General features: G+C 39.7%; 1 protein-coding gene across 1 annotated transcript in view; it reads left to right on the top strand.

Moving 5' to 3' along the window:
* The first annotated feature begins 15,842 nt into the window (after positions 1–15,842).
* GLDC (glycine decarboxylase) overlaps positions 15,843–21,413 on the top strand; it is a 37,929-nt gene continuing 32,358 nt past the window's right edge. Inside the window, exons 1-2 of the mRNA XM_034410362.3 lie at positions 15,843–16,386; positions 16,860–16,938. Of these exons, the coding sequence (XP_034266253.2) occupies positions 16,084–16,386; positions 16,860–16,938 (382 nt within the window). The 5' untranslated portion in view covers positions 15,843–16,083. The remainder of the gene's footprint in view (positions 16,387–16,859; positions 16,939–21,413) is intronic.

The raw sequence follows: 21,413 nt of genomic DNA, 5'->3' as shown, positions 1-21,413 counted from the left end.
TGTCTAAGCCATAGTAATCTACAGGAAGTGATCGAAGCCCCATGGCCTTTGCCGCAAAGCGGGAGGCATTTAAAGTGGCATCAGCCGAGTATTCTAAGGCCGCCAATACCTTGTTGATGTCTTGATGTGAGCGTGTATCGGCTGCTGGAAGGCGATCTTGGAGTTGCCGCAGCCAAAGGATGGAGGCCCGGTTAAAGAAGGAGGCCGCCATGGTAGCCTTCACTGACCAGGCTGAGGCCTGGTGAGACTTGATGAGCGCATGCTCGAGACGACGTTCCTCTGGACGAAGACTCTCTTCCGGGGGACCGGCAACATTCGAAGGTGCTGACAGCACGGCCACTGGAGCATCAATCGTGGCAACCTGTAGAAGGGAAGAAATCTCCGGGGCCATATTATAAATGTGGCAGTCTAGAGTATTGGGGTTAGGACCGGAGGCCGGGGCCAACCATTGTTTAGTAAGGACATCCCGGAATAACTTAGGACCTGGAATTTCTTCTGTCTCATTGGTGGGCTCTTCAAATAAGGGTACAGCTGAAGAAGCCCTATCTCCTGAGGAGGTGGCAGGTTGGGAAGCAGAAAGGCCTGTGGTAACCTTGGCCTTGTGCAGGAGGGACCTGAACATTTGGGTCTTGAAAAGACCCACAAAGGATGGTTGGTCTGGTGACAAGTCTTCATCATCCGATAATTCTTGGTCCCTCAATTCCTCCCCAGTCACAGAGCCCTGGCCAGAAGTACCCAAGGAAGGACCCCTGGTAAGGTCCTGACCCCTGATGGAAAGACCAGAGCCCTCCACATAGATATGTGAAGGGGACTCAGAAACCCAAGAAGCTGTGTGGCGTTGCCAATCTGCTGCTATACCCTGCAGGATGGCTTGGTGGATATATGTCGCTAATGCAGGGGAAATTAATGGCCCTTGCGGTTCTTCCCCACCCTTTAGAGGATCAGTCTTGGGAAGGTCAGATGCAGGGGCAGGGGCATTATTGTCCTCCGGAGCCCCAAAAAGTTCCTCATTAATCTGCCCTTGCGCAGGCAAATTGAGAGCATCCCCATCAGGTGATAAAGCTGATATCTGAACTGGGTGGTGGGGAGAAGCAGGGCCTGCTGGGGTGGAGACTTGGTCTAAAGAAGGGGCAGGAGGATCCCCTTCCTTTATAGAGGCCTCCTGAATAGCCTTCTGGATGGAGCGCTCGATGGTCAAATGGAGCCTCATCTCCTCCTTAGACCTAGTGTCAGAAGATTTGGAGGAGGACTTCTTGGATCTCTTGGCAGGAATAGAAGAAGTCCCCGGTTATTGGTTGTCTGGAATGCCATGCTTTGAGGCCTTAGCCTGCTTGGTAGAAGCCATCCTGAAATAAAGCAATGGAGGCCTCAACTCAGTATAAGACTGAGTTTAAAATGGCAGACGGGAGAGGGCGCAAACAAAATGGCGGCTCGCCACAAGGAGAGGGAAAGTAGAAGGCCTAAAGGGAGCCTGTAATAACCCCCGTCAATGCCCCACCAGAGGACTTACTCTAGATGGAGCCCCCCCAAGGGACTCTGCTGCGAACTCTCCAGCTCATCTGCGGCGTGTGGGTGATGCCCAGGAGACGCCGACCACCGTGGCTGTCTCCCGACAGTAAAGGAGCTTTTAGCGTCGCCGCCGAGTTTTTGGGGCGGCGGCAGCGTGGAGGAGCCGAAATTTGAAATCGGAGACCGGTAAAGCCGGGAGGCTCCGAGGAATAAGAGGCGCTCTCCAAAGCGCAACTAGCCGGCCACAGCAATCTTGGCACTCTCCGAAGTGCGAAGTAGCTGCTAAACGCAAATTAGGAGGGACTGCTAGCCGTGAGGCTGGAAGGCGCAGCTCGAACGGCTCCGATGGCTCCGAAAAACAAATGGCCATTGGCAACGGTTTCGGGGGTGAGTCCTTCTCGTTGCCAGGGGAGGCTCTACCCCCGGGAGGGAGCCTATGACCCTCACCACAAAGCGGTCTTCAGCGGTTTCGGGTACGAAGCCGTTCTCACTGGAAGCTCAACCAAAGGGAGCAGGTGGCAAGAGCCCAATCAACGTAACTAAAAACAAACTGAAGTAAATTAAATTAAATTAAATTAAATTAAATTAAATTATTGATCATGGAAACAGCAATCAAATAAGAGCTCAAAATTCCGTGTCTAATCCAAATCGGATTGAGTCTGAAAGCTGGGAAGCGACAAGAGGAGGAGGAGCTTCCCAACTAGCAGACTCAATCCAACAACATCGGAGGATATTAACCCATACCTGACCGCCGGACCCACGATCAATGAGAACAGATTATAGAAGTGATTGTGTTGAGAATCAGTTTAAAATTCTTCAATCTCCTTTCTCTCAGATAAAGGAATGGTAGGAAAAACCTGGGACTCTGCCCCTAGTAATTGAAAGACCTGGGTTGTGATCAACTTACGACCACAACGGAATTTTGGTCATAAATCATTGGGATCATAAATTGAGATACCATGTGATCAGACTCGATTTTATGACCATTTTTATGATGGTCGTAAAGCAAGTCACTGTGGTTGTAAAATGAATCACATGGTCATTAAATAAATCCATTCTTCCAACCAAAAAGAATGACAAAAATGTTACAAATCACAGTCATACAACGGTGGGATGCTGTAACTGGTTGTAAATGCAAGCCAGATGCCAAGTACCCAAAATGTGATCATGTGTTTGGAGGGGAGGGCACCAGTTGTAACTGTGAGGACAAGTCTTAAGTAACTTTTTAAAAAATCTATTGCAACTTTGAATAGTTGTTAAGCGACCAGTCGTATGTTGAGGTCTATATGTACTTAGTCTGCTACCCAATATCTGTAGATGCAGGGAGTGAGATTTCACTATTAACTAGTAGTTGAAGGAGGTCTGGTCAAGCTCCTCTCTGCCACATAATTCTGGGGTTGTATTGGAGAATTTGGTCTTAGGAAGAGCCTGCTGCCACCTCCCTCCCTGCTCTCTAGGAGGAAGGTTCTACCCAAAGTGACTCTTTTTTGTATAGTTGTGTCATTTTGCATAGATAAATTAATTACTAGGCTTAGTGCAAAAGATGGCTTCCAGGCCTGACATAGCCATTCTGATAAACTAACCTTGCTGAGTCACCCTTTGGATATTGCTGGAAAACAACTTTAGATTATTTTACTCCAGTTTCTGGGCCATTATCCTTATTCTTAGGGGGGGGTTAACAACAAAAAAGGGGGAACTATCTGGGTAGGTCATTTGATGAATCTTGAAAGAGAATACTATTTTTCAGTAAGATCATGGCAATCTGTGGAAAAGGACTCACCACAGAGAATTTCTAATACTAGGTTTCCATCTGAATTCAGTAAATATGTATAACTCGGACAGACACTAATTACAAAAAAACTAAGATGAAAGGAAGCCAGCAATGCAGGCCAAAAATCATGAATTATAGATAAGAACTCAGTAGTTTCTCCAAATTCATCTAAAGTGACTGATGTTTACTTACTAGCATAATTTACAATAAGAAATAGTTAAGACGTTGAAATTGTTGGAACAAACAGTATCTGCTGTCCATGTAACACTCGATAACTGATATGTTAACTGATAAAAGTGGAAGTCTAACCTGCTTCCCTCAACTGGAAGTATGGAATTCTGATAAGAAATTGGGGGATGATGCTCAAGCAGTAGAGGTGGAATAAGAATGTTCAGGCTATTTTTTCTGCTTACAAGCAATTGTTAATTGTAATATGAGCAAGACTGGGATAGCCTGCTGAAAGTAGATGATGCAAAGATAGCCTTTTAACATGCACCCTAGCTGTGGCTAGGAATATGCTTGACTAATATCAGGCAATACTGACAATTTGGAAAATATTAACTGGAATGAGGAAGGTCATGCACTTGGATTAGTCTTTCATTTTAGGGCATGCTGATGTAGGATAATATTTGTGAGTGCCTGGTTTTAGTTCTACACAATTGGATGACTAGAAAGCAGCTTTGATGAAAGATTTGCCTTGGCTTTTGGATCTCCCTATAGAAACAGGTGATATATAATAAAGTAAAGTAAAGGGATATGGTAAAGGTGAAACAAGTGAATTGCCTTAACGTATGGTAAAGTACAGTACAGTACAGTACTTTAGAATAATGGTCTCCAACAGTGGTGAAATCCAAATTTTTTTATTACCAATTTTGTTTACTCTGTGGGTGTGGCTTGGTGGGCATGTTATGGCTTGGTGGGCATGGCAGGGGAAGGATACTGCAAAAATCTTCATTCCCACCCTACTCTGGGGCCAGCCAGAGGTGGTACAGTATTTGACGGTTCTCCGAATTACTCAAAATTTCTGCTACCGGTTCTCCAGAACCTGTCAGAACCTGCTGGATTTCACCCCTGGTCCCCATCCTGTCTGGCTCACTGGACCAGCAGAAGTGGTTGCGGGGGGGGGAGACAATGGTTTCATGTGTGTGTGTGCTGCTTTCACAAATTCAGTTTTGTGTGCATGTCTATGCACCTGTTCCACAGCCCGGTTCCAACAGGCCACGGACTGGGGCTTGGGGACCCCTACTTTAGAAGACAGAAATGAAGGGTCCAGTAGCTAAGGGAGAAGAATAGCATATATTTGAATAGTCCCAGACATATCCCAGATATCCTGAAAGCTAATGCTAAGGAAGCTTTCAGCAGAAATATAATAGTCAGATCTTATTCTCCTCAGGTTCACGAAACAGACAGTAATAATCTTTATTGTCTAAAGCCAGTTCAATTATTAATATTCTACAATAATGAAACATAGGTTGGAAGACACGTGTAAAGATGAAGATTTTGTTGGATAAATTTTGTTGCCAAGATATAACATATAGACTTTTCCCTGCAATGTGAATGCCAACAAGTGGCAGGCTACCTATATGTAGAATAGGGTAACCTGTTCACAAATATCATGCTCACTAGGGACTTTCAGCTTTGATCATAAAACTAGATAAGTTTCCATGGGATGTATTCCTAACATGGTTGATGTCATCAATTTTTTCAATTAATACACAATTTCAGTCCATTTTTAATGAGCTAAAGGGCTCATAAACTCCAACACTGATCGTTATGATCCAAGTCATCTATAATAGGGGTCCCCAACCCCACTCCATGGACCAGCACCAGTCCACAGCATGCCAGAAACTGGACTGCACAAACACATGACCATCACATGGTCCCCTTGTTAATGACCACAATTCGGACTGGCAACTCAGTTGGATAATGACACAGTCACTAAGTGGAATATTACATTACAATCACATTTTACTTCAGTTTTTCCTTTTTTTCCCCATTTCCCCATCATTTGGAATGCTCACCCTTGTATAGGGACAATTAGCAAGAATGCAAATGATGTTTGTATTAATATCCATTGGAGAGAAAGGGATTACAAAAGAGTAAGCAGCACACAATGCGGGGATACACCTCAAAAGGAATGCACTGGGGCTGGCTGTTTGCCAAGCACAATTGCAGCTGAATCCCTTGTCAATAGGAAGCAAACAAAAACTGGAGGTATGAAAATGATTAAAATCTTGTCAGTAACAGGCAGCAACTACAGCCAGCTAATTAAGGACACAGCTGAGCTTATTAATTTGCAGATAGCCCCTTTTGGGGAAATGCTGCACTATGGAAAAACACAATTAGGAAGAAAGAATTTTTTTCCCCCACAATTAGGAAGAGAATAAATTTTTACTCTTTTGCAAGGAGTAAATTTTTTTTAAAATGGGACAGGCATAGAATATCACATATTGATTATAATTGACAAACACATGACTGACAGACACTGCTAAAATCATAAACGTGGGCATTGATTGCAAAGTTACTTTTTCATCTCTGTTGTAAGTTTGAACAATTGCTGCCCAAAGCAATTGCTAAGTGAAATCTACGTTATTGTGGACTTGATTTTCTGATCTGGTCTACCTAGTAGAGCTTACAGAGTAGGAATTATCCTCAGTTCAGGGGCAAACTATTCCAGGGAAGGGGAACTCCCACTATATTTACAGGTAGGAAGGTTTCAGGAAACATTCTTGGTTTTGGATGGGATAGGCTGACTCATGATTTACCCAGTCCCTGAGTTATAGAGGAGTCTATAGTAATAACCAGCACCTTGACTTGTATATGGAAACAAAGCAACAGTCAATGCAATTATGAGATTGTCCCATTAGGTTATTAGCTCACTATAGTTGATGTTTGTTTGCTTTCCCAAAGACAGCCCCAAGTAAATCAAATTATAATAAATCCATGCAGAAAGTAAGAAAGGGTGACACAATGGGACTGTGTGTCCCAGAGGATCCCCCAATTTGCAAAGACCTTGAATTATGAGGACCCAACACTATTATTTTAAATAAGTGACAGTAGCAAGTCGCACTTTAAAAGCATATTAATGGTAGACAAATGCCTTCAATCTGCTGTGCTTAAGTTTTTAAACAATATACACAGTTCCTACAAAAGTGCAAAACTGCACATTTTTAAAGGATATCCCTGCCTTCTGCTGCATAGAGCTTGAAATTATTAAATCTGGCCACATGCCTCATTTAATTACTCAATAAGTCAAGATTTAGCAAGCAAAGTCCTTGTACTTATTGCGTACTTGCCCACTAGAGATAACAAAATTGATAGCAGGTACTGTAATAGGCTATATTTTTTTATCAATTGTTCATATTCCTAGTTAGTTAAGTGAATCCTTTATTACTGAACTGTTAAGAGAGAAGAACTCTTTAAGAGAGAAAGAAAAAATTAAAAAGCAAATGATGCTGATTTTAGGACAAAGTGAGCTAGAGTGCAGCATGTTAAAAAGCTAAATTTTAAAATTATTAAAATACTGAATTGCTGCTAAAAGAAAAGGCTACTAAATATTGAAGTGCTAAAATGCTACCCTATCTAGAATATTCCTTTCTTTATCCTACCTATCCTACCTTCTCTTCTGCATTCCTTACCCAGGAGACTGCCAAACAAAGTTTTGCCACTCGTCATATAATATTGGGCTCACAAACCTCAAGTATTTGTAAAAAAGTATATATCAGGATTTATACATACTCGTAAACTTTGCTTATGAATATCTCTGTGAATATTTTTCACTACCTTGAGCTCCTGATTGAAAATTGTGTTATAAATTTTACAAATGAAACCAATAAATTGTGTGAGAATAAATCTGCTTCATTCATATTCTTTTTAAGGAAATTTTTCGATGACCCATCTAAACTTTAGCTGCTGTCTCTGTATAGTCTTTGCTTTTTTTGTACCATATTCCTGATAGGTAAAAGTTTTGTACCATATTCCTCAGTGGTGAAAGTTCACACTGCTATTTTCCTTTCCTGTTGCTTGACTCCAGGTATTCCCAGCCACATTTAATAATAAGAGGAGAATTTTTCTTAATTTAATATAATTAAACAGAGTATCAGTGTATAAACACTAAGACTTTTGGAAGGCTGATTCATTCCACTATGTATATTTGGAAAGATGGTGCAGTGATGTGGTACTGATGGGAGTTGCTCCTCTTTTCCCCTTCCTCTCCCCTGTCCTCCTCCTCTTCCTCCTTCTCTTCTTCCTGCTTCTCCTCCTTCTCCTCCTCCTTCTTTTCCTTCTCCTCCTCCTCTTTCTACTTCACCTTCTCTTCTTCCTTCTCCTTCTTTTTCTCCTTTTCTTTCCCCTGCTTCTTTTTCCCTTTTTTTCTCCTCCTTTTCTTTCTTCTCCTCCTTCTTCTAATTAAAATTATTCAGACATCTGTATGTTGAACAATGTGAGTTTTTTTTTTTTTTTAAATACAGATTTCATTGCCGATGAAACAAATCCTATCCTTGTCAGCAGGAGAGTACAGGCTGAGGTCACAGAGAGTACAATCCAATAATTTAGCAAACTATTGTTTGCATAAAGACAAGCTCTAGCTTTACTTGAATCCACAAAGATAAATGCCAACTCCCACATCTTCTCTGACATAAAATGCAAATATGTCAGAATGCCCGTCAAAATTGCCAGAGCTTATGTCATTATGTGATGCAATTCTATTACCTTATTGCCAAGCTACTTTGATTCAGAGATCTTCTGTAAAGTTTATAGATCTACAGGCTACTATTTAAATATATACAAAATATATCTCAGTATAAAATCTATTTGTATATTTTCTTACTTCCCACAACAATTGTGTTCCCATATCAGACAGTCAATATTGTGAGACATTTATCCAGTTATTCCATCAGCACTGTCTGCTGAGATTTTAACTTGTCTTCTTCTTTTCCTTCAGTTTTCAATCCTCTAAAAGTCTGCCATAAATTAATTTGACTTTCTGAAAAGTCGCTGTCATATTTTATGTGACAACTACTTGGATTGCTATTTAAAAATATGTGAAAGCATGTAGAATAATAATTAAAATTAACATTGTAAATGGAAATTGATAATAAATTAAAGCAAGTTATAGATGAAACTATGAGCTTGTACTAGCTAAAACAAATGTTGAAAAAAAGACAATGAAGTTATAGAACAACGTAATTCAATTTGCATCATAGATAAAAATCAATATACAGAAATATATCATTAATACGTCTGTTTTGGTAAATAATCCAATCCTATAATTAAATTATTTGCAGCATATTTATCATTTTCAGAAATATAAATCTCATATTTCTAATTCATTTCTAGCTAATATATGGAATACAGGAAAATAAAATGTAGAGATAATCCTCAATTAGCACCCACAATTGAGACCAACAGCTCAATTTCTAAATTCCACAGTCACTAAATGAAAAAAATAATATGATAACATTGGTGGTTAAGCAAATCACTGCACTCATTAAGCAAAACATCACATGATTAGCATACAATTTACATCTCAACAGATCCTAGGATGCTTTACTGCTTTGCTCCTGATTGAAAACACTCTGTTGTGAAGAAATGCCAGTATGCATCAACAAGAGCATGTACAGATTATCAGTCATGAAATCAACAAATGCATATGGGACAAGTGAATAACTTGAATGCATTTCTAGCCAGACATTTACACAAGCCCCGCTAAGTAACTTTGTATTAATCAGGAGTAACTTTCTGATTCACTTTTACTTGCACTATATTTGCTTTTTGGTTTTCTGGAAATTCTGAGGTTAGGGGAATTGAAAACTTTTCTGGCGTTTCAGATAATGAATAGGTTGAAGTTCTTCTATCATTCATTTGGGACCCATGATGTCAGTTCAGATCCAGATGATTTTCTGGGATTTTGCTTTTAATCCTGTGATTGCTGAAGGTGCATTATAATGTACTTTGGTTAAAACGATCTACAATGTTCCATGCTTAAAATCAGTCCCTTACTGTATTATTTATTCTGTTTCTCTTCTCACTAAATATATTTGAATTTTTAGATGTTAGCAATTATTTTAATAGCTGAAAGAAACACTGCATCACAGAGGAAAGAAGCTTAGCATGGCTCTCAGTTTCTTAGTTTTAACTGTGCTTAAAATATTATAAAATGATATAGAGGATTTATCTGACCAAAAATAGCATTCTATCCTCTCAAACACCCATATTTGTTAACATGATAGCAATTATGAATTGGATATTAAACAGAAATGCTGAAGCAGAAGTGCTTTTTTTTAATGGAATTTATTTCATCCTTGATGACATTTAGTAAAAAGAAAATGTAGACACAATACAAAGCTATCAGACTTCCTAGTGAACAGCTATGCAACTCTACTCCTCCAGAAACAATTCTGCATCCGTGAACTAGATAGTTGCAGAAGCTGAACATATTCAATACAGGTAGTTTTTTTTTTATTTATGACCACAGTTGAGCCCAAAATTTCTGGTATTAAGCAAGGCAGTTGTTAAGTGAATTTTGCCCCATTTTATGGGCCTTTTTTGCCACAGTTGTTAAGTGAATTGCTACAGTTATTAAGTGAATCAAGTGGTTATTAAGTGAATCTATCTTCCTCCATTGACTTTGCTTGTCCCGAGTCAGTTGGAAAGGTTACGAATGGTGATCACATGTCCCCAGGACTGTGTAACTCTCATAAATATGTTCCAGTTGCCAAGTGCTCAATTTGTATCACATGGCTGGGTGGGGATGCTGCAATAGTCATAAGTGTGAAATCTGATCATAAGTCACTTTTTTCAGTGCTGTATTAACGGTCACTAAACAACTACCTGTCCAGCAGAATAAGTTGCTTTTGCTTACAAGAAAAAAGTTATATACTTCATTTATTTGTTTCCTTTTTTATTTGTTAATCACAATTATATAGCTGTTCCTCTGTGATGTACATATGATAGAATCTGTATCACATAACCTTTTACATCTTCTTTTTTTATATGGATAATCATGGAGATAATCTACAAGTATCTATAAATTCTGCAGGTTTTTTATATCAAATGCTCACTTCAATATTATCTGAGCAGTGGCAAAACTTTGTTTGGCAATCTGATGGTTAAGATGATATGCAAAACACAAGTTAGGATATTGTAATGAAGAGTATATTCTAAGGTAGCGTTTTGGCACTTTCATGTCTTAGTATTTTAGCAAACCCATTTTTAATACATTGGTAATTTAAAATTTTCAGGGCTTTTTGTGAAAAGCCAGCAGGGTTGGGACCACTCCGATTTCCAGGGGATGTCAACAGGGTGGAAGCCATTGACTGGACCCAGAGCATGTCCCTCCTGCTAAACCTGATGGGGTGGGTAGATGTAATTGGAGAGAGATTATCTTTCAGATAACTCTGTCCCATGCCATGAAGGGCTTTATAGCTCATATCTGCACCTTGAATTGTACCCAGAAGCAAACTGGTAGCCAATGCAGCCCACAATGTAGAGGTATAGCATATGCTGATTAAGGGACACATGTAACTGCCCACAGAGCCTCAATTTTTACCAGTTGAAGCTTATGATACTTTATGAATATTCTCAGCCTGAATTAATCTACTGCAGGATTACTTCCTACTTTACTTCTGCCTGTTTTTTTAAAGCACTACCTTTCTGCCCAGATTAAAAATTGGGGTAGTGAATTTGGGATGGCAGTAGGTATTCAAAGACAAGAAAGGTGATTGGACAGTGATTTCAAAATGTTGCTGAATAGCAAAGTTATATTATAATGGGATCATGCATGTCATATTTGACATTTTATGAGCAGCTTTTCTCTGTACTTTGACACTGAATGTTCCCAATATACTCTACATGACATATGTGAAAATGTTTCCTGACTCTAGACTAGCCAGAGATTGATACAATATAATTGCATTCTTATCTCCTAAGTAATCAAAGTTTCATTTCTGCTGTCCTGTATAATAATTAATCTATAACTATATAGATTAAACAGATGCTATTTTTATTTCATGTAACTCATGTATATTTCTGAATTACTGCTCTGCAGATTTCTCCATGACTAAAATTGGAGGAGGGAACAGCTCTCAGTCACCATGCATGCATGACCAAATTAGGTCTGCTAAAGTACCAACTCAGCCCTCAACTACTTTGCTGGTTATGAGATCAAGAGAAGAAAAGGGAAGGGAAGGGAAGGGAAGGGAAGGGAAGGGAAGGGAAGGGAAGGGAAGAGAAGAGAAGAGAAGAGAAGAGAAGAGAAGAGAAGAGAAGAGAAGAGAAGAGAAGAGAAGAGAAGAGAAGAGAAGAGAATTCTTTATTGGCCAAGTATGATTGGAAACAATCCAGGATGCGAGTGGTCTGTAAATATTTTCACAGCCCTCTTTTTGACTCGTGCAGTATACAGGTCCTCAATGGAAGGCAAGTTGGTAGTAATTGTTTTTTCTGCAGTTCTAATTATCCTCTGAAGTCTGCGTCTGTCTTGTTGGGTTGCAGAACCAAACCAGACAGTTATAAAGGTGCAGATGACAGATTCAATAATTCCTCTGTAGAACTGGATTAGCAGCTCCTTGGGCAGCTTGAACTTCCTGAGTTGGCGCAGAAATGTGTCTCCCTCTTGGTGAACAACCACAGCCCATGTCAGTAGGCAGCATGATATGTACTTGCTTTTGCAAATGTTGCGCAACATCATCCAAATAACAAAGTGAGGCACTGCCTTGATATGGTTTGTTGGGCTTGTGTGTTCTGAGGAAGATGAGAACTATACTAGATTATCAACCATACTGGACAAATCTGACCGAGGAATCAGACAAAGAGTGTCTCTCTCATAAAAAAATATGGTGAGATATAATTTACAGAAATACATACCAGCTTGGTCATCACCCAGGTCGATAAGTACTGTGCTACGTGTTGGAGTTCCTGGACATCTAGTGAAAATGGACTACAGGACTTGAGACTGTTGGTTGAGCAACCATGACCAGCAGCTGTAGAACTACTGGAAGGAAATATTTATCCATCACAAATATACAGAGATTGATTCAGAACAGCTTACATCCTTCAACAGTACCTTTAACACCATCAAACATCAACATCTGACTAGGTTCTTGTGAAGTATTCAGTCACTGGATAAAAATGCCAAATCCAGTCTGAACACCTGGTTGACTGTGTGACGAACCATTATTATTATTATTATTATTATTATTATTATTATTATTATTATTATTTCTATGCCGCCCACTCTCTGAGGACTCTGGGTGGCTTACACCAAAGACAGTATACTAAATAGCATATTGCCCCCAACAATCTGGGTCCTCATTTTACCCACCTCGGAAGGATGGAAGGCTGAGTCAACCTTGAGCCGGTGAGATTTGATCGGATGATCTGCTGAACTAGCAGTCAGCTGAAGTAGCTGCAGTACTAAGCACTGCACCACCTCGGCTCTATCTATAATAATAATGTGAAAAAACAGTGGATCACTTAGTTGAAAGGACATAGAGCTCACTAATTTTGTCAAATCAAACCAGCTTGGCAGATGTTATGGGAGGCAGGATGTTCCTTAACTAACCACGCCATACATCATGATGAAGATTGTGATGATGATGATGGTGATGACGACAACACACATACTTTTTATCATCATGCCTTCAATGGCCTGAATGTTTTCTCTATCTCATTCCTACAAGTGGCTGTATGCTGCCTCACGTAGGCCTGGCACCAAGCGAATGACTTCATAAATCATTAACTTAATGGCAGTTAGATGTAGGAGCAGTGTGACATCTTGAATTCTGCAGAAGTAGCAGTCACAAAATTGCTTTTGCTACATTGGTCCCTGAGAATCATCATTGCACTGACATGATGTCCATGCACCTAGGAAAGTACAGTAAGTTCTTATTTGATGGATGTTGTGTGCATTCATGGTCCTTTTAGAGAATCCATAAAATAAACCCACTGAATTAGTGAATTATGAATTGTTATATGGTGAGTTATTAAGATAGCTACATTATTATTAATAACTTTTCCTAATATTGTTTCTTCTTTATTTTTTAATGTTTTAATAATTATTATTATATTATTTTAATATTTATTAACTGCATGTTTTAACTCTGTTGTATACTAGCCTCAGTCACATGTGTGAGATGGGTAACTATATACATTTTATAGATACAGAAACATTCTGCTTTTTATCCTAGGCATGCTTTTGCACATCCTGTGGACAAAACTATTCCTTCCTGGCAGCCATGTGTCTGATTTGGCTGCACATCAATTAATTTGTTTTTTTCTTTTGCTGTCTAGCACAGTGTACCCAAACAAACATGAAATGTCTTGCAGAGGAGTAGAACAGCGGGAGGACCTAATCTGCCTACACACATGTACTCATAACTATTTGGCACAGCAGCATCTGCAAGAGAGAATTTTTTTAAAAAGGTGGTGGAGACAGCATAGCAAGCTGGCCCTCTCCTTTTTGTCCGTACATTAACCATACAAGTACCAAAGATAAACCAATAGAAGAAAATGAAGTTTATCCATGACAAGGATAGTGCCAGGAGAATGCAGGTGGCCTGGCATTAATGGATGGCCTACATGCGGGCATGTGGATTTTATCCATGGTGACAAAATAGGAAGATGGGTGCATGGGGCGCTGATCTTTGTCTGAGCTTTATTGACCAGGGTTTGCTATTGTACCAATGGCGATGAACAAGCTTCTAATCATGGAGAGAACCATTAGACCAAAGAACTCCCATTTGCATTTTCTTTAGCAAGAGATACTTAACAGTTCCTGGCTTTTTTGTCTTCAGGCATAGGTCCTGCTTTCCATCTTAGGTCTGCTTGTGGTTCTTGGTTGTGGAATACTCACTGCTGAGGCTTCCTAAGTCCCAGAGGCAGCAAATACTTGCAAGGCACGCTAAGGTACATCAGTTATATGCTGGTCTTGTTTAACATCCCTTCACATTGGATCACATAGATGTGACAAGTCCCTAGTGTCCCTGACACTGGGGATGGTACATTGTGGCAAGTTCTGCATCAGCTGCATTGCATCTCTGCTGGTGCAGCATAGGATCTGGATCTGCTCCTTTGTGGCAACCCTGTTGTGTGTTTCCTCTCAAAGCTCTTGTATAAAGTTGCCATTGCTTCACAGTCTACCCTTATTCCTCTCAGGAACTCTCAGTTATGATTCAGTTGATGAATGAGGAACTCCACCTACTTTTGATGTATAAGTGATGCCTCTTTTGTCTTGGAAGGAAGATGCAGGAACATACTGCAACTCTTTTGGAGGTCATAAGAAGGAAACTGAATGAATGAGATCTAAGTATTGATTGCTTTGCTGTCCTCAGGCCTAGCAGTTGTCGAATATCTGCATGCTGTGGACCAGGGAGTGCAGTGTCAATGATCATGCCTTCTACCTGTCCAAATGTTGCAATAGTCCCTATATCTTCTACTGGAATCTCAACCAACATATAAAACAAAAACCCAATGCATATTACTGGTGTACCCCTACATAGAGAACAGCAAGTACAGAACAACTGACCAATCAAAGCAGCATCTGAAAGATCAAAAGGGACAGATTCAGGCTTGTAAGCTCAGAAGAGAGGTACAGATAACAAACATGGTGTCATCAGCAGCGCAATAACATGGAAAGTTGACTTCATTGTATCCCAAGGTAGAGCAGCAGATGTTGCCATGCTCCACTGTGACCAAGGGGGATGCATCACCTTGCATCTGGCCATTGAGCAAAGGCTATGATGTACGTGCTAATGGGCCATGTAGAATGTCCTCAAGAGGTCTTGTAACCCTGCAGATGAAGCTGCTGGTTCCTTTGCGTTCCCTTGGTGAATCTCACAGACTTGCTTTGCTTCTGACTGAGAATACTATAGACTTTGGGGCTATTGCAGCACAAAATCTGTGTGATAGTAGAAGGGACAGGAAGTAATTTAACATTGTGGATTTTCTTCTTCCCCTTTCTGTAAAATATTCATTGCATCTTTTTTTTTCCTTGTTGTTGTTGTGTACAGATGATGTACACATAAACGCCCAAAAGGAGAAACAGACACAGTAGGAGGAAGTCATGAGCAGAGGATAGAAACCAGGTAGAGAGCAGGGATGTGGGGAAGTCATGAGGCACCAACTGCCATGATTCATGACATTCATTGCACTCTCTGTCACTTTCAGCTTACTGAGTTGGAAGATCAAGACAAACATTGCTGAACATTTCAGTCCTTCCAGTAGCAGAACTGTGGCTGGTGGCCAAGAGGGACTTGTGGAGAGTCAGGACACTTCCAAAACTCGTTGGGTTATCCTTATACCAGCTATGGAGATTTCCCTTTGGCAGAATGAGTTACTAAGGAGTATTTCTTCAGCAACAAGTGTGATCCTTGTGTGGAAAACATTGAAACAAAAATTAGGGTACAAGGGGGGGAAAAATAGGAAATAAAAGGAGGAAAAAAAGAAGATCGTTTCAATGCTCTCCGTCATCATCTCTCTTTTCACTCTGGAGAAACAACTATGATAACGCCTGACTGCGAGGAACTGGCTGATAGCCAGTTTCGCGTCGTTTGTTCTGTCCTGTCCCGTCCAATCCAGCCTTGGGAGGAGCGCGCATTGGCTGGCGAGGGGGCAGCCTCTCGGCAGGTGGCTTCGGCGGGGAGATCTGAGGCAGGGCGGGGCCAAAAGGCCCTCCCTTCGGCTGACGATCGGCTCGGGGGCTATAATAGGGTCGGGGGGCCTGAGAGGAAAGAGTTGCCGGCTGCCGTCTTCGAAGCGCAAACTAACTTTGCCCGGGCGAATTGGGGGGTCGTCGGCTTCTAGGCATCATGCAGTCTTGCGTGCAGTGGTGGGGGAGGCTGGTGGGTCGGGGGGCCAATCTGCACGGGCACCATGGCAGCGCCTGGGGAGGCAAGAAGCCGCCAGGCCGATGGGGACGCAGGGAGCAGCTGAGGCTGGCTTGTGTGAGAAGAAGCAGTAGCAACCCCGGAGCGAGAGCCGCCGTCGCCGTCGCCACCGCCTCTTCCAGGCACATCGAGAAACTCCTGGGCAGCCACGATGACTTTTCCGAGCGACATATCGGTCCAGGGGACAAAGAGAAGCAAGAGATGCTGCAGACCGTCGGTCTGTCGGTGAGGAAACTCCACCTGAGCTACCTTTCTTTCTTTCTTTCTTTCTTTCTTTCTTTCTTTCTTTCTTTCTTTCCTTCCTTCCTTCCTTCCTTCCTTCCTTCCTTCCTTCCTCTCTTTCGCTCTCCCTTCCTTCCCTCCCTCCCCCCATAGTTTCTCTAACATTCCCTCTTTAGCAGCGCCCGATTTGCTTTGTCTTTGCATCCCTCTCCCTCCGAGTCACATCATCACATCCATACATCATTTTCTACCGTGTCACATCAACTGACCTCCATTCGAAAGGGACTGAGGAAGAATGTGAATTGAATTTCATAAAATCCCCTTTTTGTTAGTGAGAGGTTTAATGAACATTTCTCAAACCTCTTTTATTGTGCCTTACTATGCCTCACTTTAGCCTCTTTGACGATGAATCTTACAAGAAGTGGAGGTCTAAACTTGATTCTTATGATGCTTTGATGTATCCCTTGTATTTTTAGACAATTGATGAGTTGATCAATAGAACAATTCCTGCTAATATCCGTTTGCGACGGCCTCTGAAGATGGATGACCATATATGTAAGTGTCCTTTTCACACAATTGTTATTATGGTTATGTGCCATGAAATTGGTGTTGACTCTTAACAACCACATGGGTGCTGTAAAAACCCAAATTAAAATCTCCTTCCCCCCCCACCCATGTGGGTAATCTACAGTAATTAACCACTAAAGAAAGGAAAATTACATTTTCTCATCTATACTAGATGCAGTTTTATGTTCATAACAAGATCTGATTGTGATTTCAGGTCTTCCAGTATAAATATACAAAGGCACTATGTTAGTCTTCAATGTTCTTATAATTATATCTAAATACAGTATCATGGAAATATTTATTGCTTCTAACTTATTGTTACAGAAAATTTTATTTAGGAAAACAGAGGAAGGGGCTTTTCAAAGTAAAATATGAGAGCTTTTAAAACAGATTTAAAAGAAACTATGAAAGAACTATAATGTAGCCATGTGTGGATTAAGTATTTCGGAAGTATATTTCTGAAATGTATTAATCTTCCTTTTACAGTACTGTTATTTGAATCACTTCTGGGCTCTAGGTATAGGTTCATTGTTATATGCATTCAAGATTGCCAGGTAGAAGGGTAATATTTTAAATATATGTTGTTTAGAAATACCTGCACAAAAGACACTGCCTGTGTTGGGAGTTTGGATTTGAATACCTTAATCCAAATTATATGTTCTGGTCTATCTATTTCTGGTGTTATTGCAAATGTGATATACTAGCAACATTTAACCACAAAAGCTAGCTATATCTATCCAATTAATACTTGGATAAGAACATAGCCAGGAATCACAAAACTGTAGTTTAGTCTGGGAAATGAGAAAAAGGATGTTGCAAACCTTTTCTATATAGTTACAAAACCCTTTTATAAAGTTAGAGAGAAGTATAATGTTTTTCTAGAGCCACTAAAAGTTAAGTTGAGCTTGAGGGAATCTTTATCTTTTGGCTGTCCACAAACAATTCCAAAAATATGACTTAAGTTATATTTCAGAACATCTTCCTTCACTAAGTACAGAACACTTTTTCAAAACAATTAGAATACTTTTGATTGGAACGGAATTCATTTATACATAAAGTAATTTCTATGGGGAGAGGAAGAGAAAAACTTGGAAAACAATATTAACTCTTATTTATAAAGTGCCCCCTATTCATAATGTGAAAATGCTCTCTTAACATAGATTTCTTCCTGGCACTTATGACATAGACTGATAAATTGAAGTTGTAGACAATAAGTACAATTGTATTGCGGCTTTTAGACCACTGTATTTCATGCAGCATAACTTGCTGGGTGTTTATTTTTGCTAATATTTTGGTATGTAACATATAAGGGATTTTCAGCCTCTTGTTCTACTTTTGATGTGGCTCATCAGCAATTTGAGGATAAACTTTAGGCCCTGCGGCTTTTGTCAAGTTCCTGGCTAGTTCAATCTGGTTCCTTTTGATGACATCACAGAACAGAAGCTGCAACCAGAATGAAAGAGCCAGAGAGGTGATACAGTCAAAAGGGAAACACAAAGCAAAGAATCCATGTGTGATGAAAAATTACTGTATTTCCTAGTTTATTTGCATTTTTAAGCCAATATAGCTTTTAATTTTCTTAATAAGCTACCTTTCTTTTTGTGACTGAATAATCAGTACTCTGTCTGAAATATCTGGAATCTTCAAAATCAGGAAAATCAGAGTGTTAATATTTAAAGGAATATACCTAAATGACTTTCAAGACAAACATAATTTAATTAACCCAGATAAAATACCTGCAATGTTAGGTCTTCCATATCAAGGTTGCAGAAATCCAAACATTTACTAGATGGTAGCAAAGAGATACAAATAATAATAATAAAAATAAACTTAAAATGTTGTTGCCAATTGATCAAATGGATTTATGCTGACCAGATACAGTAGCATAGGAAATGTGTCTCAGCCAAACTATATATTGAGGCAATTTAGATACATTTTCCTAGCATAAAATACAGCCAATTCTATCAAATTGGGAAGAGGTGTGGCCATCAAGAAGATGAGATGTATTTTATATATTTATAATATTTCTAAACCATATTTACAGCCAAATTTCTTTCAGTCCTAAACTAGGCTTCCATATTATTAGCCAACAATCTTTGATCCCCTGAGATACCATTGGTACCTGCTAAATTAACCTTGTTAAACTGTTGACATCTAAACCAGGGCTGAGCAACTGTGGCCCTTTTACAACCTGTGGACTTCAACTCCCAGAATTCCTGAGCCAGCTTGGCTGTATCAGGAATTCTGGGAGTTGAAGTCCACAGATTGTAAAAGGGCCACAGTTGCCCACCCCTGATCTAAACTATTTTGCAAGAAGGTGCTTCTTGGTGCTTTCTGAGCTTGGTTGTTTTCTTGTAGACGTTTCATTACCCAACTAGGTAACATCATCAGTGCTGTAGATCAAGGACCCCATAGTTCAACTATGAATTACAAAAGTTACAAATATTCTCTTCTATCGTTATTTCGCTAAATATGCTGAGTATTTAAATGTGTGCATTTCCAGAGTATAAATGAAGTACAACCACCACTTCTTTTAAAACAATATATTTTAAGTTGTGAAAATCTTCCACTTTTTACTTTCAGTTCTGGTCATTCTGTTTACATTGCACATTTCTGTCTTCCTTAACTAAATCGCACAACCAGTAGTTACTTAAATCCACTATATTTCAATACTACCCCAAAAGAACTTTTTTTGTCTATGCTTCAGCATTGTTTCGTCCCAGGCATGAGTCTTCTGTAATGCTTAATATAGATAGAGAGGACCAACCTGCATTTTAGCCTCGGCATTTTAGGCTAAGGTTAAATGAGTCTATAACAAATTAGTAACACCAAACATAATGTAGTTTCTTTGGCATTATATAAAATGAAGCTAATGGTGAGATTATCTGTTAGGGAAGATTAGCCATTTCATTTATTTGCAGTTTTCACAGTTCACATATTCCATCTGGGTCAACTGGTCAGTTCTATGAATTAACTACCTTCTGTAACAGGTGGTGGTCTCATCAGGGATCCTATGATATGAAAGAGAAATTGGGAGTTTTGATAGGCATCCATTTTTGATGAAGCAATAGAATAAACACTATTGTCTCTTTCCAACCACATTGCTTGTTTATTGGACACTTTTCCTAGGATAGAGGTTACTTTGGCACTTAAATAATGCCAAGTAATAAATAATATTGAATTTTTCAGTACATCCATCTTGTGGGTTATGTTACTGAGCACGGTGTACTTCTAGGTATCCCTGAGTCAGACTGATGAGAATAATGCATTGTAGAATGGTTTCAATTTCTACCTCTGATTAGTAGATCTCCTGGTCACCCAGATTCAACCTAGGCCCAGAGGCTGCTCAGAGATGAACTACTTTTTATTACAGTGTGTGTAGCTAGGTTTTGTGCAGTAGCACAAAAGATCCATTAGACCTTGATGGGCCAATCTTTCACAAAGCATTCTATATAGCCATAATTCATTTAAATTTTAGATATTATCACTTCATGGTAATTTTACATGTTGTCGTATTTAATATAAATTTAATGTTTACATTATGATGTAATGTAGGCTGAATCCTGGACTTCACTTATAGATGTTAGGTTGTTTCATAACTGCATTTTAACTTTGTCTTAAGCTTTATTTTGTTTATCATCTACTAAAATAGATTAGTAAACAAATATATCCACAGAACACTCTGCTTGCGCTGGTCTGTCGGTAAACTAAATTGAAAAATTTGAAATTGAATGGTTGAAAAAAACTAGTATACATTTTCACCATATTTAGAAAAATTCTAGTATGTTGATGGATTTATGTGTTCCATTATGTCTGTAAAACCAAAAGCTGTATATGCAGAACATTAACTTCTGTTGAATGCTTCTGTGTCTTCAACAAAACTTGTCAGCAGATTCCAGTTTTCCTTGAAAGTTGCATAGGAACCCTGCTTACTGAGTAATTGGGCCGGACTGTGGTCATATTACTTGTTTTCATGGAAGCTAAATGGTGGGTTTCATGTCTATAATACTTTATTCATCCGAGCTGCATAGTAGTACCCAGAATGAGAAATTATAATTTAGTTAATTACAGGGAGTCCTTGGTTACCAACAACAGTTGGGGCCAGAACTGCTATTGCTAAGCAATTGATAGTAAAGCACAACGACCATGCTACTTTAGTGACCTCAAGTTATGGCAATCCCTGTTGCTGTCATTAAATGATGACAATGTGGTTGGAAAGAGACTGGATAAGCTAGTGGGAGGAGTCAAGCAGGGAATTAGCCTGGAATTTCTACATTGGCATAAAATGGCAAAATCTGACACACACACAAACACACACACACACACACACACACACACACACACATTGTTGAACCTAGTCAAATCTAGTCCCGATGCAAACTGCCACTCTGAGAAGATTCCCAGGTTTGAACAATAAAATGGCTAATTAAAGTTTTCATGTGTGGATCTGATTCTTCAAGCCT

The sequence above is a fragment of the Pantherophis guttatus genome, chromosome 2 (genome assembly GCF_059756535.1).
Source record: "Pantherophis guttatus breed Tessera chromosome 2, ASM5975653v1, whole genome shotgun sequence".
In the NCBI taxonomy this organism is placed as follows: Eukaryota; Metazoa; Chordata; class Lepidosauria; order Squamata; family Colubridae; genus Pantherophis; species Pantherophis guttatus.
This window is presented reverse-complemented; position numbering and strand designations above follow the sequence as displayed.